A 17,790-nucleotide genomic window follows, 5' to 3' on the forward strand; every position below is an offset into this window, starting at 1 on the left:
GGGGAGGATTTTTGTTCCTGGGGACTGGCTGTCTGGTGCAGCTTTTTCCCTCTACCTCTGCCTCTGGGCAGAAAGGACGCGCCTCTGACCCGCTTGCCTTTCTGAGGCCGAAAGGACTGTACTTGATAATACGGTGCTTTCTTAGGCTGTGAGGGAATCTGAGGTAAAAAAGTCGACTTCCCAGCTGTTGCTGTGGATACGAGGTCCGAGAGACCTTCCCCAAACAATTCCTCACCCTTATAAGGCAAAACCTCCATGTGCCTTTTAGAATCAGCATCACCTGTCCACTGCCGAGTCCATAATACTCTCCTGGCAGAAATGGACATTGCATTAATTCTAGATGCCAGCCGGCAAATGTCCCTCTGTGCATCCCTCATATATAAGACGACGTCTTTAATATGCTCTATGGTTAGCAAAATAGTATCCCTGTCAAGGGAATCAATGTTATCTGACAGGGTATCAGACCAAGCAGCTGCAGCACTACACATCCATGCTGAAGCAATTGCAGGTCTCAGTATAGTACCTGAGTGTGTATACACAGACTTCAGGATAGCCTCCTGCTTTCTATCTGCAGGCTCCTTTAAGGCGGCCGTATCCTGAGACGGCAGTGCCACCTTTTTTGATAAGCGTGTGAGCGCCTTGTCCACCCTAGGGGAAGTTTCCCAACGTAACCTGTCCGTTGGCGGGAAAGGGTACGCCATTAGTAACCTCTTAGAAATCACTAATTTCTTATCTGGGGAACACCACGCTTCTTCACACAATTCATTTAACTCATCAGATGGGGGAAAAGTCACTGGCTGCTTTTTCTCCCCAAACATAATACCCTTTTTAGTGGTAACCGGGTTAATGTCAGAAATGTGCAACACATTTTTCATTGCCGTAATCATGCATCGGATGGCCCTTGTGGACTGTACATTTGTCTCATCCTCGTCTACACTGGAGTCAGACTCCGTGTCGACATCTGTGTCTGCCATCTGAGGTAGCGGGCGTTTTTGAGCCCCTGATGGCCTCTGAGATGCCTGGGCAGGCGCGGGCTGAGATGCCGGCTGTCCCAAAGCTGTTACGTCATCAAACCTTTTATGCAAGGAGTTGACACTGTCGATTAATACCTTCCACATATCCATCCACTCTGGTGTCGGCCCCGTCGGGGGCGACATCACACTTATCGGCTCTTGCTCCGCCTCCACGTAAGCGTCCTCATCAAACATGTCGACACAGCCGTACCGACACACCGCACACACACAGGGAATGCTCTGACTGAGGACAGGACCCCACAAAGTCCTTTGGGGAGACAGAGAGAGAGTATGCCAGCACACACCAGAGCGCTATATAACAGAGGGATTTACACTAACACAAAGTGAATTTTCCCCCAATAGCTGCTTATATCACCTTTTGCGCCTAAATTTATGTGCCCCCCCTCTCTTCTTTACCCTTCTTGTAGTGTATACTGCAGGGGAGAGCCTGGGGAGCGTCCTTCCAGCGGAGCTGTGAAGAGAAAATGGCGCCGGTGTGCTGAGGGAGATAGCCCCGCCCCCTCCGCGGCGGGCTTCTCCCGCTTTTTTAATAATGTTAATGGCGGGGGATTAGGCACATATACTGTTTATAACTGTATTATGTGCACATTTGCCAAAAGGTATACTTATTGCAGCCCAGGGCGCCCCCCCCCAGCGCCCTGCACCCACCAGTGACCGGAGCGTGTGGTGTGCTGTGGGAGCAATGGCGCACAGCTGCAGTGCTGTGCGCTACCTTATTGAAGACCGGAGTCTTCAGCCGCCGATTTTCTCCTGGTTCTTCCGTCTTCTGGCTCTGCAAGGGGGGCGGCGGCGCGGCTCCGGGAACGGACGATTGAGGTCAATCCCTGTGTTCGATCCCTCTGGAGCTAATGGTGTCCAGTAGCCTTAGAAGCACAAGCTAGCTCCAATCAGGTAGGTTTGCTTCTCTCCCCTCAGTCCCTCGTAGCAGTGAGTCTGTTGCCAGCAGATCTCACTGAAAATAAAAAACCTAACAAATACTTTCTTTTCTAGTAAGCTCAGGAGAGCCCACTAGGTGCATCCAGCTCTGGCCGGGCACAGATTCTAACTGAGGTCTGGAGGAGGGGCATAGAGGGAGGAGCCAGTGCACACCAGATATAGTACCTAATCTTTCTTTTAAGAGTGCCCAGTCTCCTGCGGAGCCCGTCTATTCCCCATGGTCCTTACGGAGTACCCAGCATCCACTAGGACGTCAGAGAAATATAGTTAATAACTGAAGAGCATATATATATATATATATATATATATATATACTGTGTGACGATTATAAGGACTACACGCACACATTTCTGCCCTTCCAGCACAGAGAAGATCCATATCCATTATGATTTATATGCGTTATGTGGCCGTCTGTGGCACCCATGCATGCAGTGCCTGATCCGGCTCTCTGCTCCACGCACTGTCCCAGTGACACTGTATCTCTGACTGATGTCAGGCAGGAGGTAGTGGGACACGCTGTATGCTGTGATCAATGGCCTAGCATATTTTTAGTAAGGTCAGCGGTTTCTCATGGCTAGCTCAGGGCGTAGAGTAACTTCCGTACCTACGCTGGGCCTGTAAGCCTGACATTACCTCAGGTTCATAGAATAGAAAGCATGGCACATACAGACATTACTCTCAGCCAGAATAATGGAATGTATGAAAATGCCCCATAGCTCACATTCTAGAAATAAGCGTTAGAGACAAAGACAAATCTTCTAACTAGACAATTTTTTTTCACTTACAAGATCCCGTTCTAAGAATAGGATATCATGCACTAGATTTTGAGAGAACCAAAAAAAGCTTTAAATACCAGCTATGAGCTTGCGGGCCACAGTCTGACACGCTTAGTGTAGCTCATTGTATGACAACCAATAATGATGGTTGTTCCCTCCTGAAAAGTGACAATACAGTACTACTGGTAGTGATGACAGTGTAGATCAGCGGCTTGTGTAAGGACTAGCACATCTCCTGTTATATCCGGAGTCTCTTGTCCAATGTAGATCCTGACAAACTCTACCACACTGCATACTCGTGTGCCTGGTTCCAGTGTAGGGTTCAGGTGTTCTGCTAGCACTAAGCGCTCTCAGTGCATTAATGGTTCGATGTCCTGATTTGATTAGTTGCCACCTGACTCCATATAACTACCCCCTGCTGTTCAACTGGGGCCTGCCAGACTATCAGGTGTCTTTCCTCGTGCTCGTCATATGGTGTTGCTGATGCTGTTCAGGCTCTGTCTCTGGTGATCTTCTGTGAATCCGTATATGACCACCACTGCCTCAGGCTTCTGTACTTTCCTGGTGATTCCTGGTGTGGTGGGTTTCCTGACCTCGGGCCTAATTCAGATCTGATCGCAGCAGGAAATTTGTTAGCAAATGGGCAAAACCATGTGCACTGCAGGGGGGGGGGGGGGGGGGGGCAGATATAACATGTGCAAAGAGAGTTAAGGTGCATACACACTGAGCGCTTTTCCCCCCTGCCCAGCGATGTCAGCGGGGGTGAGCGGCTTTCCATAGCAGGACGCTATGGTAAGCCGTTCACCCTGTCGTTCATCTGCTGGTGATACCAGTAGATGAACGGCGGCCGCCAGTGATGAAGCGGGAGCGCGCATCAGCGCTCACCGCTTATCGTTTGGCCATACACACTGGGCGGCTTTGAGCTGAAAGCAGCTCAACACACCAAAAGTGACCTGCTCTCAGCTCAAAATCGCCCAATGTGTATGGGCCTTTAGATTTGGGTGGGTTATTTTGTTTCTGTGCAGGGTAAATACAGGCTGCTTTATTTTTACACTACAATTTAGATTTCAGTTTGAACACGCCACACCCAAATCTAACTCGCTCTGCACATGTTATATCTGCCACCCCTGCAGCGTATATAGTTTTGCCCATTTGCTAACAAATTTGTCGCTGCGATCAGATCTGTTGCCATTTTCCTCCCTTGTGCCAGTGTTCGTGAATGGCTGTGATCACTCTCTTTCTGCCAGAGTTCTTGTTATATTGAGATCTCACTACCTACTCTGTTCTCTGACTAGTCCAGCATATAGTTCTGCCCAGCGTTTCCCCAGACGACTGGATATTACGGAGTTCCTGTGTGTATACCATACCTAGTCTGCGTTTCTCTTCCTCATTGATATGTTACTTTGCTACTGCATTATTATTTGTGTCACTGTTAGTCTGCATTGCTGTTCTGATATTGGTGATATCTCTCCAGGTGCCTCGCACCCACAGTGCCTCATACCTCATTATGGCTTTTGTCATTTGCTTAGATCAGTGTAGTTTGGATAGGCGGTTTACACCAGTTAGATAAGTCTTGGACTAGTTTAGCTTCTGTTGGGCAGTTTAGATAGGTTTGTTTGTTAGTGTGCATTTGTTAGTGTGCATTTGTTTGATATTGTATTGCATTTAACATCTTGCATGGTTTATGTTACTCCTTGCCAATACCCTACTATAGCCGTGACCTCAGTAAAGCAGCCAAGTCCATCCTGCCTCGCAGTGGGCTCTGGCGAATACATTGACTCCCCGTCCTATAGTAGGTAGAGCCAATACTGATAGGAAGTTGCTTAATATTATAAACGTCTTTGTTTATTTTACAACATCTCTGTAAATGTAACACTATGGACAGGACAAGAAGACGAATGGTGATAGGATACTGACCAAACTCATCTGCGGAGAAGTGTCTTGTCCAAAAGGATTTGCCATTTGTAAGAGTCATTTCATATTCTAACTGTAGCCCGTCCCCCTACAGAGAGTAACAGAGTAAGAGACAGAACTGTGTAGGGACCATGAAGAAGGCAATAAGAAAATAAGGACAAGTCATCCCACAGAATAACATAAAGAGAACGCAACAGAAACCACACAAATATACGAGATGCAGTTATGTTTCCGAGAGGCGGGATCCCGGCGGTTGATATACCGACGCCAGGATCCCAAAGGACACCGCAAGCCTGGCTTCTAAATACTGACATCGCTCGGGATACCAGCGTCACAATACTAACAGCCGGAATCCTGAACGCCCATACAGCGGGACGCGCTGGCGTCCTGCCGTGCGGGGGGAGGTTAGGTTTAGGCAAAAGGGGGCTTAGGGTGAAGGACCGGGAAGTATAGGGTTAGGGCCGGGGGAAGGAAGGTTAAGTTTAGGCACATAGAAGGGGAGGTTAGAGTTGGGCACCAAGCGGGGACGGTTAGGTTTAGGCAGCGGGGAAGGGAGGGTTAGGGTTAGGCAGCGGGGAAGGAAGGCTTAGAGTTAGGGTTAGACACCACTGGGGACGGTTAGGTTTAGGCAGCGGGGAAGGGAGGGTTAGGCATCACCCGTGAGGGTTAGGCACCCCTGGGGAGGGTTAGGTTTAGGCACCCAGAAGGGAGAGTTAGGGTAGGGGGCAGGGGAGGATTATGGTACTTTAGAGGGGGCTGCTGGGATTCTGATGGACGGGATGCCGCTGTCAGTATTCTGACCGCCTGCATCCCATCCATCGGTAAATCATACTGATCCCAAATATACCTAGCAGTGTGTTTCCCAGACATTAACCCATCACTGCCCAGGAACCCTGTAAGTGGTCCTCTCTCTCCCTTTGTAAGATCATTCTTACCCCACACTTGCTCAGCGCTATGTACCACCATCGCTCGCGGACAGAACGGAAGCTTCTCCCACTGTTGCAGCTCAAATAGCTCTGACCAGCGTCTTTTATCACCTGTGGGAAGGGGGCAAGATAACGCAATGGGGGACAGAGAAGAAAGAAAGACGTCAACACCACAGAGTATAAAAGGCGCCAATTAGTTGGTTGAGGCCTTAAAGGTACTAGAGATGGTTACATGAAGTGCAGTAAAGAAAGTGGACAGTGATGCAGAGGACCTCACCTGACAGCCAGACCAAACATACTGCGTAGTCAGGTTAATGACCTGGTTGTTCTCCGGTCGGATAACAGACTCCTTCATCAGGCAGTCCTGAGTGGGAAATGCGCAAGCATCAGTACAGCGGTCACTTAACAGAAATACCCAGAAGCACATCCCAGGCCCAACTGACCTTGTTCCCCTTCTTGTACACTGCTGGCCACTGAGATGGGTCATCGAAGTACAGCAGGATGTTCTGGCAGCATTTGGCCTGAATAGAGAAAGGATTCTTCCTGTCACACCTATATCTAAAGGTGCCCACACACCTATTAACTTTTCCTCTCTATGCATTCAAACAATTGTATCGTTCCATCTGCTGGCAGATTGAATGATTGCAATTAAGTGATCACGTATTTGTGTGTGCTCAATATATTGAATTTAGAATATGTTGATTTTACAGTGTGTGTGACCAAAGTCTTCAGTGAAAAGAGCCTTAAGAGACACCGAGCCATGCTTAAGAGTCACCGGACTGATCACGTGCTCAGTAAGACAGGTGATTTAAACACAGCAACCAATAACACTATGGAACTACTAGTCCTAGCATGACTTCAAATTGGAGGGGGATGCAGTCAGTTTACCTCCAATCAAAATCCCGACGTTCAAAATCCCGACATGGACAAAATACTGACATTTAAAATACCGACAAGGTCAAAAAACCGACATGTAAAATGCCGACATGTAAAAATACCGACATGAGTTTTTTTAATGATTTTTTTTCATTGAAACCGACTTGTTCATACTTTACCATCCCAGTGGACCTGGAGGGGGAATATAATAGTGTGCCGAGCGCAGCGAGGCACCGTGCCCGAAGCATGGCGAGCGCAGCGAGCCATGCGAGGGGACGCGGTACACTTTATATGGTGTCCATGTTGACTTATGTCGACATACACACAAAAAAACAACAAAAACCGCATGTCGGTATTTTGACCTGTCGGCATTTTACATGTCGGTATTTTGACATTGTCGGTATTTTAAATGTCGGTATTTTGTCCATGTCGGGATTTTGACCTTGTCGGGATTTTGACCTTGTCGGGATTTTGACCATTGGTCAATTGGTGTAGGGATTTTGAACGTCGGGATTTTGATTGGAGGTATTTCATACCGATCCCATTGGAGAGCCACATATATGTTGATTATATGCACCTTATTATACAGCACTGCAGGTAGTTCTGAAGATTTGTCAGGTTTGCAATAAATCATTTGGAGAATGTAAATTGGAAAGAGGGCGTGGCTGTGCATGATGTGGGCGTGGCCACATTATAGTGGAATAAACCCACAATTCTTTCTACCGCACACAGAGGAGACACCCATTTCTGTTGTATGCAGCAGTGGTATATCTGCCAGCCCTGTGCAAACCATGATCATCATCCCTATCCAATTATACATGTAGATGTCTTGTATCCTTTATGGTCACACATTCAATGAGTTGTGTTAATCTATTATATACTGTGTGTCTGTGCATCAATGTAAAATGCATGACTAAAACCCTTAAGACACTTGCACTGATACCCTCATCCTTCTGTCTTTAAGTATTAAACAGAGAACTATATAACTGCTAAGCAATAATGATCTTTTATGAAGGAATAAGAAGGAGCATACCAGCTCAAATGGCATGTGAATAAGACCCAATACTAAACCAACATTGTTTTGCAGAATATGCCTCTTTGTTCAAGCACTAACAAACAGGGAAGATTGTGGGATAAGCTTTTCTGTGTCTAGTACAGAGAAACTCATCATAATATGGAAAATTAAAAGAAACTATAAGAGAGTACACCAACACAATAAGGAGAGACTACACAGTGACATCTTAAGACACAGCGCCATCTACTGTAACTCCAGTATAGTCACTCAAGTAATACTTAGCCTGTAGCAGGTTGCCATACTCTAACACTCTTGTTGGGCTTACTATAAAATGGAGATTTTATATAATTAAGTGCATTCAGTTATTCAGTTGCAAGGGTTTCAGATGCATATATGTATATATCAGATATACATTTAGTTGCTATACTAGAATGTGCACTAATGTCTGTAACAATGAATGTGTCATCGTTTTGGTCACAGCTGTATTATACATAAAGACAAGCACACATGGGAACGATCACATACACAACTGGGTCAGAATTTGAAGATTACTCACTTCTGGGTATTTAAATCTGAATTCAAGACGTCCAAAATCTGACAGGAAACAGAATCGTGTGAGGAAGACCCAGTCCTTCAATGGAAAAGAGAAAATATCTGACATAAGCTAATGTTACTGTGCGCAGCAGGTAATTCAGGTCATAGCTGATAGCTAAATAATAGGTTTAACCATGGAGCAAAACTCAGGGTTTATGTATGAGGGCGGGCGTTGCATGAAGAAGCACAATTTCAGCGAGCAGCTTGGTTTTGCCTTTCAAATTATTGCTGCTGTAAATCTGCAGCCAGATTCCGCTGAAACTGCGCTGCTTCACACAACGCGCACCCTATTATATAATCCCCACTATGTACACTGCAGCAGCAGCGTCATTCCAAGAGCGTTTTCACCTTTAAATCAAAAAACGTCAATTCAGTCTAAAATCCAGTCTTATAGTGTAGCAATGCGTGATGAATGGGTAATGCATACATAAAAAATGATAAGAATAGTTATCTAGTATGACATTCACATGGACGCAGAGCTGGCCCTAGGTATAAGCAGTATAGCATGCTTGGGGCATAGGGCCTAATTCTGAGTTGATCGCAGAAGCAAATTTGTCAGCAGTTGGGCAAAACCATGTGCACTGCAGAGGGGGATGGGGGGGGCAGATATAACATGTGCAGAGAGAGTTAGATTTGGGTGGGGTGTGTTCAAACTGAATTCTAAATTGTAGTGTAAAAATAAAGCAGCCAGTATTTACCCTGCACAGAAACGAAATAACCCACCCAAATCTAACTCTCTCTGCAAATGTTATATCTGCCCCCCCTGCAGTGCACATGGTTTTGCCCAATTGCTAACAAACTTGCTGCTGCGATCAACTCAGAATTACCCCCATAGAGCAGTATATAATGCTTGGGGCATATGGGCAAGCTGGACATCTAAATTTTAATTCGCAATCTCTTGCTGTAGCTCTAATGCCCTGGCAGAGGCTGGTGCAATAAAGTCTTTTTGTTCATTACAGCGCAACATGTGTGACGTCATGACGTGCCGCACCGCTTAGCAGGCAGAGCAGAGGAACCGCAGCAGGGGGCCAGAAGACAGTGACGAGCTGCCGGAAGATATCAAAGACAGTAAATGAGGTGGCTGGAGAGACATTTGTGTAGGTTGGGGCCAGAGTCTGCATGCATTCATTCATTCATGTTGTTTGAGATATTACATATATTAGTGTGCACGATTTTAGCAATATTCTGGAGTTTGGGCTGGAGAGACACAAGGGGGGATGTCGCTGCATAGGATAGGGACCACATTACAATGGAGCAAGGGAAGCACAGCACCATGAGGCCACGCCCTTCCATAAGACCACACCCCTTTCACGAGGCATTGCCCTTTTTACATGTGCGCGCATGCCAAAGCTCCCATATAGGGACATAAGTCTTGCCTATGGCACTAAATTGGTCAGGAACGGCTCTGCATGGATGCAAGATCAAAAATCTGTGTTTTTACATTGCACTTTGTCAAATGCACATACTTTTCAGAGTTGGGCGCAATGTGCGCCTAAGGGTAAACGTGAAACATGCCTGAGAAATGTGAGATGTGGCCACCTTGGCACAGACAGCAATGCACCATCCAATAAAAGGTGCACCAGAACTATGAGAGCAGAAGCGGTTCTCAATAATTAATGGGATGTAGTTAATAGGTTGGCAATGACAATGTCAACATTCATAATGTCGAAACTGCAATGTTGACAGTTATGATGACGACACTGTCAAAACGTTGCAAGACAACGCGTTGACATATCACAGAATGCCGATAGGTGAAATGTCTACATTGTCAGAATGTCAACATTCTGGTTAGGCATACGGGCAGGGGATGTTATAGTTAGGTACTAGAGGGAGGGTGAGAGGTAGGGATTAGGGATAGCGTGGAATTACTCAACCAAATGCCGGAAGATCGGATGTCTGACGGAACCAGGAAGACTCCGCTGGAGCCGTAGGGAGCAGGTAAGTCACTCCTGGCCCAGCACGGATGATACGTTGACATTTCATCACTGTTTACATGACAAATGTAAACATGGACATTATGACTGTCGACATATCATACCCAACCTTAATAAACATATTTGCAGCCTTCTCCCTTCCAAGTAGAGTAGCAATCATGTTTTATTTTTATTTAAAAATGATTGTCTAGTGCACTGTAATCCTGCTATTCTATCACAGAAGCAGTTATATTCTATTCGGGTGTGTCTTAGGCACGTTCGCAAAATGGACACGGTCAGCGGTCGTCATCATCAGCTCACCACATGCACCAGGGGCTGCGTACCCGCAAGTCTGTCCCCTACAAGCAGGGACTCGCTTCGCATCGACGTGCCCTTACTGTCCCTTGGCCGCATCTACACGCCTCCTCCTACAAGCCCTTTGGAGCAGGGAGACATAAATGGAAAATGCGGCAGAGTCCCCAGAACAAAAGACGCTCATCAAAAAAAGACGCACATCACAGAAAGACGCTCATCACAAACATACGCTCATTACAAGACAGGCGGACATCACAAACAGACGCTTATAAGAAGACAGACGCACATCACAAACAGACCGACATCACAAAAAGACGTACATCACAAAAAGACACACATCACAAAAAGACGCACATCACAAACAGACGCGCATCACAAACAGACGCACATCACAAACAGACGCTCATCACAAAAAGACGCGCATCATAAACAGACGAGCATCACAAACAGACGCGCATCACAGACGCTCATCACAAAAAGAAGCGCAACACAAAAAGACGCGCATCACAGACAGACAAGTATCAAAAACAGACGCACATCACAAAAAGACACGCATCACAAAAAGACGCATATCACAGACGCTCATCACAAAAAGACGCGCATCCCAAACAGACACGCATCACAAAAAGACACAGATCACAAACAGACGCGCATCACAAACAGACGCGCATCACAAACAGACGCTCATCACAAACAGACGCACATCACAAAAAGACTCACATCACAAAAGGACGCGCATCACAAAAAGACACGCATCACAGACACGCATCACTAACAGACGCGCATCACAAACGCACATTACAAAATGAAGAACATCACAAAGAGGCTAATCACAAAACGACGCATATCACAAAAAGACGCTCATCACCAAAAGATGTGCATGCATGATAACAAGAGAAAGAAAAAGGCTGCTATTAAATGAATGTGTATAGGCCCTCATTCCGAGTTGTTCGCTCGCAAGCTGCTTTTAGCAGCATTGCAAATGCTAAGCCGCCGCCTACTAGGAGTGAATCTTAGCTTAGCAAAATTGCGAACGAAAGATTCTCAAAATTGCGATTACACACCTCTTAGCAGTTTCTGAGTAGCTCCACACTTACTCGGCATCTGCGATCAGTTCAGTGCTTGTCGTTCCTGGTTTGACGTCACAAACACACCCAGTGTTCGTCCAGACACTCCCCCGTTTCTCCAGCCACTCCTGCGTTTTTTCCGGAAACGGTAGCGTTTTTTCGCACACACCCATAAAACGGCCAGTTTCCGCCCAGAAACACCCACTTCCTGTCAATCACATTACGATCACCAGAACGATGAAAAAGCCGTGAGTAAAATTCCTAACTGCATAGCAAATTTACTTGGTGCAGTCGCAGTGCGAACATTGCGCATGCGCAATAAGCGGAAAATCGCTGCGATGCGAAGAAATTTACCGAGCGAACAACTCGGAATGAGGGCCATAGTCAACGATGCGCATATCTAAAACAAATGCAAAGAACCACAACTGTCAGATTCTAGCCTCCATGGGCTTTTTTTCTACTTTCCTACATTCCGCATACAATGCAGCAGTTGAAGCAGTAAGTATATGGCTATACCTGCACATCTAAGAACACAAAAAAGTTTGCAAAATAATCAGCATAAAAGTACAATTAGACACTTTCTCTGGCTACCTTGTGACACTTTATCTGGCATGTACAGTGCAGAATATATTACCAGTGACAGTGTACCTGCCACCTGCCCACAGTGACACCACCTGCTAAACATTATGAGATCAGGTCTCACATTAAATTGCATGCAATTCTGATCCCAGACCATTACTTTTTATAATATTGCTGGACTCACATATAATGTGTGTGATACATGCGACTGACGGTCCCGACCTTCAGAATGCTGAGAGGGGACAGGGTAATTATTTTACCCCTCTCCTGTCCCCTACCGTGGGGTGGTGGCTATCGCTAATCACCCCGTTACTTACCTACGAGATTCTGAGTGGTATCGGGATTCTGGCGTTGGGCACATGACCCCAATATAATGGCTGTAATCAGTGGCGATTATCCCTCTCTGTGAGCCCACAGCGAGCCTTCAGTAAGTGCACTGGTTTCACATCAAAAATGCTCTCTTCTGCTAATCACATGCTATCCTTGTAGTGCCAGGGAAGGTGTTTTCTCCACTGGGGCTGTCAGTCCGGACTGTGCATCCAATATTCAGACACTTCCCTTTCATTCTGACAACCTTTAGACCCATACACCCTAGGCGATTTTGTAAGTAATATTGCTCATTTTTATCCTCCTGAGTGATATCGTTTACAATATAGCCCAGTGTGTATGCTGCTGACGACGGGCGATGTGCGCTCCAGGGGGTCATTAATGACGCCTCTGTTATCTGTACATGCAGCTTAATCTGACGATATAGTCAGATGCTGCATGTTCGAACCGGCTGCGGAATTACGTCACTGTGCGATATCGCTAACAATGGGGGTAATTCCAAGTTGATCGTAGCAGGGAATTTTTTAGCAGTTGGGCAAAACCATGTGCACTGCAGAGGGGCAGATATAACATTTGCAGAGAGAGTTAGATTTGGGTGGGTTATTTTGTTTCTGTGCAGGGTAAATACTGGCTGCTTTATTTTTACACTGCAAATTAGATTGCAGATTGAACACACCACACCCAAATCTAACTCTCTCTGCACATGTTAAATCTGCCTCCCCTGCAGTGCACATGGTTTTGACCAACTGCTATCAAAATTCCTGCTGCGATCAACTTGGAATTACCCCCAATATCGCTAACAATATCGCACAGTGTATGTGAGGGGAAACACTAGGCGATATCGCTCCTGGACCAAATCACCTAGTGTGTACGGGCCTTTACTTTGCGTCTAGAGGCTGCAGCCAATACGACACTTGCAGTCCCCCTGAACTCAAAAGGAAGGCAGTCAATTGACCGCCGGTCGGGATCTCGGCGGCCAGGAAACCGGCGCCAGAATCCCGACACCAGCTGGAATACCGTCGGTCGGAGACCCAACCACCGGCGAGTTCCCCCACTTGGGTGGTGGGCCACGCCACCACTCAAGGAGGAATAGAACTGCATGGCGAGCCCGTGAGGGGACACGCTGCCGCTGCGCTCACAGCTCTCCTGACCGTCGGAATCCCGACCACCAGGATCTCATACGGGGGGGTAATTCTGAGTTGATCGCAGCAGGAAATTTGTTAGCAGTTGGGTTGGGAAAAACCATGTGCACTGCAGGGGATAACGTGCAGAGAGAGTTAGATTTGGGTGTGGTGTGTTCAATCTGCAATCTAAATTGCAGTGTAAAAATAAAGCAGCCAGTATTTACCCTGCACAGAAACAAAATAACCCACCCAGATCTAACTCTCTCTGCACATGTTATATCTGCCTCCCCTGCAGTGCACATGGTTTTGCCCAACTGCTAACAAAGGCCCTCATTCCGAGTTGTTTGCTCGCTAGCTGCTTTTAGCAGCATTGCACACGCTAAGCCGCCGCCTACTGGGAGTGAATCTTAGCAGAATTGCGAATAGACACTTCTTAGCAGTTTCTGAGTAGCTCCAGACTTACTCGGCAACTGCGATCAGTTCAGTCAGTTTCGTTCCTGGTTTGACGTCACAAACACACCCAGCGTTCGCCCAGACACTCCCCCGTTTCTTCAGACACTCCCGCGTTTTTCCCAGAAACGGCAGCGTTTTTTCACACACACCCATAAAACGTCCAGTTTCAGCCCAGAAACACCCACTTCCTGTCAATCACATTACGATCACCAGAACGAAGAAAAAACCTCGTAATGCTGTGAGTAAAATTCCTAACTGCATAGCAAATTTACCCTTGCGCAGTCGCAGTGCAAACATTGCGCATGCGCAATTAGCGGAAAATTGCTGTGATGCGAAGAAAATTACCGAGCGAACAACTCGGAATGACCACCAAAGTTCCTGCTGCGATCAACTCAGAATTACCCCCACTACTGATCCCAGAGCAGCCACTGCTTATAATGGTCTCCTAACTTCACATTTACTAAAAAGTTGCAGGTGCATATAAAGGACAATGGTTTCATCCAACAAACACTATTTCTCCTTAGTAGAACAAAGTTTGAAGACTGTGCTCCTCACAAATCTTATAGGTAGTGGCTATTGAGGAAACAGTGGTCCATAGATCTTAAAGTAAGTGCTAGAGGTATTTTTTGCATTTATTTCTCCATGCGCTACAAGTCGCGATACACATAACGCGTGATGGCCGTGTGACTCGGTAGCGCAGAGCATTTTTATTTGCGTCTTTTGCTGCAAAACTGCACCTTAGATGCAATCTAATCTAATAGGACGCACAAGCTTCTCCTGATTAAAATGATATGCGGCATGCCTATAGTATATTCTGTGTGACTGCGACTGTATTTGCATACAAAATGCTATGCTAGAGTGTTTTCCTAGAAAACACTGTTACGTGGCATTTTGGATGCATATAGAGCCGCAATAACACACAGAATATCATTTTAATCAGCAGAAGCTGCTTGTGCGTCCTATTACACTGCAATTAAGACGCATTTTCATGGCAAAAGACAAAAAATAGACGCTTGGCAATACTGAGTCCCGCCACGGAATGGCGCGACTTGAAGGTCTGTTTAGCGTGACTGCAGCAAGGATGTAAGAGGACTCCTCTCAGTGGCTTAACTACCACCCCCACAGCCACTGCGAAGACTTTGAGGCGCAGGGCTGCAGGGGCACCGTCACTGATTCAGAGCAGATTGACATCTAGCGTCTAAATACCGGAAAGTGCCGGGATCCGCGGGAGCGCATAGCGCTGGCCGCGACCGCAGCAGCCTTACTCCATGCCACACTGGTAGTGAGAATGAAAACCCCATTGGCAACGAGCATTACACATCCCTAGCAATAAGCATTATCCTCTGGAAAGAAGCATGACACCCAGTTCATGAAATCCCTGGCAACAGGCATTATACCCTAGCAACGAGCATAACACCCTGTGCATGAAACCCCTGGCAACAAGCATTACCCCCTGGCAACGAGCTTGACACCCAGTGCATGAAACTCCTGGCAACAAGCATAACACCCAGCGCAAGAAACTCCTGGCAGCAAACATAACACCCAGAGCATGAAACCCCTGGCAACGAGCATAACACCCAGCGCATGAAACCCCTGGCAACGTGCATAACACCCAGCGCATGAAACCCCTGGCAACGAGCATAACACCCTCAGCATGAAAACCCCTGGCACCGTGCGTGGAACATGAGCATGAAACCCCTGGCAACTATCAGGTAATTTAAAAGTAATTAGATGCCTTACTGTAGGGCTTAATGTGTAATGGGCATTGCAGTGTGTGGCATACTGTATAACGGGCATGATGGTGTGTGGTATACTGTATCACGGGCATTGTATATGGTATAATGTTTCAGGGGCATTGCAGTGTGTGGCATCATGTATAACAGGAATTGCGGTGTGTGGTACACTGTGTCACTAGGATTGTGGTATAATGTCTCAGGTGCACTGCAATGTGTGGCATAATGTATAATGGGCATTGCAGTGTGTGGCATATTGGGTCACAGGCATTACGGTGTGTGGCATAATGTGTCAGGGGCATTACAGTGTGTGGCATATTGTGTAATGGGCATTACGGTGTGTGGCATATTGGGTCACAGGCATTACGGTGTGTGGCATAATGTGTCAGGGGCATTACGGTGTGTGGCATATTGTGTAATTAGCATTATGGTGTGTGGCATAATGTCTAAGGGCCACTGCAGTGTGTGGCCCTTAGACTGGGCATAACTATAAGGAGGAAAAAAGACAAATAATATAAGGGGCATGAAACAGGATTATTTTTTCTCCTACGGTGGCCAACGTCTGGGCGTGCAGGTTGCAAAACTGGGATATAAGGAAGTCTTTTCCTACAATGCAATACAATTCCAGTGAGGCCACACACATTTAAGCGAGGCCACACCCCTTTTTTGTGCCGTGCACATTCGGCAATTTCCTAGTGGTAATTATGGGGAGGGGAGGTCGCCAGAGAATTTTTTGGCTTGAGAGAGAAAGAGAAAAACTTCTAGTTACACCACTGACACAGCTGTATAAAGAACCTGCAGAAATCTGTGCCTGGAAGGTGTAATTATATCTACAGACTAGTGTAGCACAGCACTATATGCATGAAAGCCATCCGTCCATCTATCTACTATCCTACCCTCCAAATTCTCTAATCCTGCCCCACGGACATCACGACTTCATGTCTAGATAAGGTCTGTGGCCCAAAACAGAGAAAGTTTAGCATTAGCGATTGTGACCCCTTTACAGATATTTGGGAGACAACCCTCCCCCCCCCCAAAACAACAGTTGCTAGGAAACAAGTCCTGGCTCAGTGATTTCCATGGCAACAATGCTGCAAGGCTGGGAAGAAACCCAAAAAGCATAGAGTCTAAAGTGAGAGCGGTAATGTGGGAAGCAGAAAATTTTGGGCATTTTAGAGAAGCCACCTAAAGCTCTCCCCATACAGGTATTCCCCTTGGCTGCCAAGGTATGCTGGGACATGTAGTTTTACCACAGGTGCAGAGCCGCAGGTTGCCCAAGTCTGACATACAGTTCCAGACACTGCAGTCTGAACTAAAGGCAAAGGCTTTCTTAACCCCTTCTATACACCTCAGTGGCCAGGACACATCTGCAATGCAGTAGTTATACTATGAAGTAATTCAGTGGTTCCCAAACTTTTTTGAATCATGGCACCCTAGAATATCAGAATTTTTTTCACGGCACCCCTAAGCCAATAGTTTCTTATTGAAAAATTTAGAAAGAAATATTACATTAAGTAAATTGTCTTTATATGTCATCCTTAGGGTAACTTATGTGGTGAGGGACCAGATTTGCTTCTGATTGTCAATATATTTTATGATTGGCAGCTATTAACACTGGCTTTGCTTTTACATTGACCATGCAGAATTTGAATTGGTTCTGGACCACCAACCCGAGGCACCCCTGCAAGTGTCCCGAGGCACCCCAGGGAGCCACGGCACACAGTTTGGGAACCACTGAAGTAATTTATCTCTTACTGTACTGAATCTTACAGCATATTAAAACTATTATTGCTAATATGTATTTTATAATGAAAAAGAGGATGACAACTGATATACACTTCACCACCATAATGCTCACGGCTAGTCACGTGCAATTCACACAGCACCAAAGTCTGATCCATCTTTATATTCACAGAGCGCTTCACACAAAGCTGCTCACGTGTCACGGAACTGCATGGGGAATGGCCTAGAGCAGTGGTTTCCAAACATTTTTGAGTCACGGTGCCCTAGAGTATCATAATATTTTTCATGGCACCCCTAGGCCAAAAGTTTCTTATTGAGAAGTTCAGAGAAAAAATACGATTTTAATTACTTACCGGTAAATCCTTTTCTCGTAGTCCGTAGAGGATGCTGGGGTCCAATTTAGTACCATGGGGTATAGACGGGTCCACTAGGAGCCACGGGCACTTTAAGAGTTTAATAGTGTGG

The 17,790-nt window shown here is 46.3% G+C and overlaps 1 protein-coding gene across 1 annotated transcript in view; it reads right to left on the minus strand.

The window, feature by feature from the left end:
• The window catches only part of TMEM145 (transmembrane protein 145), a 205,396-nt gene that overhangs the window by 85,193 nt on the left and 102,413 nt on the right, over nucleotides 1-17,790 (minus strand). The window contains exons 2-6 of the mRNA XM_063942336.1: nucleotides 8,034-8,108; nucleotides 6,030-6,107; nucleotides 5,864-5,950; nucleotides 5,596-5,697; nucleotides 4,664-4,748 (exon numbers count right to left, since the gene is read on the minus strand). Of these exons, the coding sequence (XP_063798406.1) occupies nucleotides 4,664-4,748; nucleotides 5,596-5,697; nucleotides 5,864-5,950; nucleotides 6,030-6,107; nucleotides 8,034-8,108 (427 nt within the window). The remainder of the gene's footprint in view (nucleotides 1-4,663; nucleotides 4,749-5,595; nucleotides 5,698-5,863; nucleotides 5,951-6,029; nucleotides 6,108-8,033; nucleotides 8,109-17,790) is intronic.

The sequence above is a fragment of the Pseudophryne corroboree genome, chromosome 10 (assembly GCF_028390025.1).
Source record: "Pseudophryne corroboree isolate aPseCor3 chromosome 10, aPseCor3.hap2, whole genome shotgun sequence".
NCBI lineage: Eukaryota > Metazoa > Chordata > Amphibia > Anura > Myobatrachidae > Pseudophryne > Pseudophryne corroboree.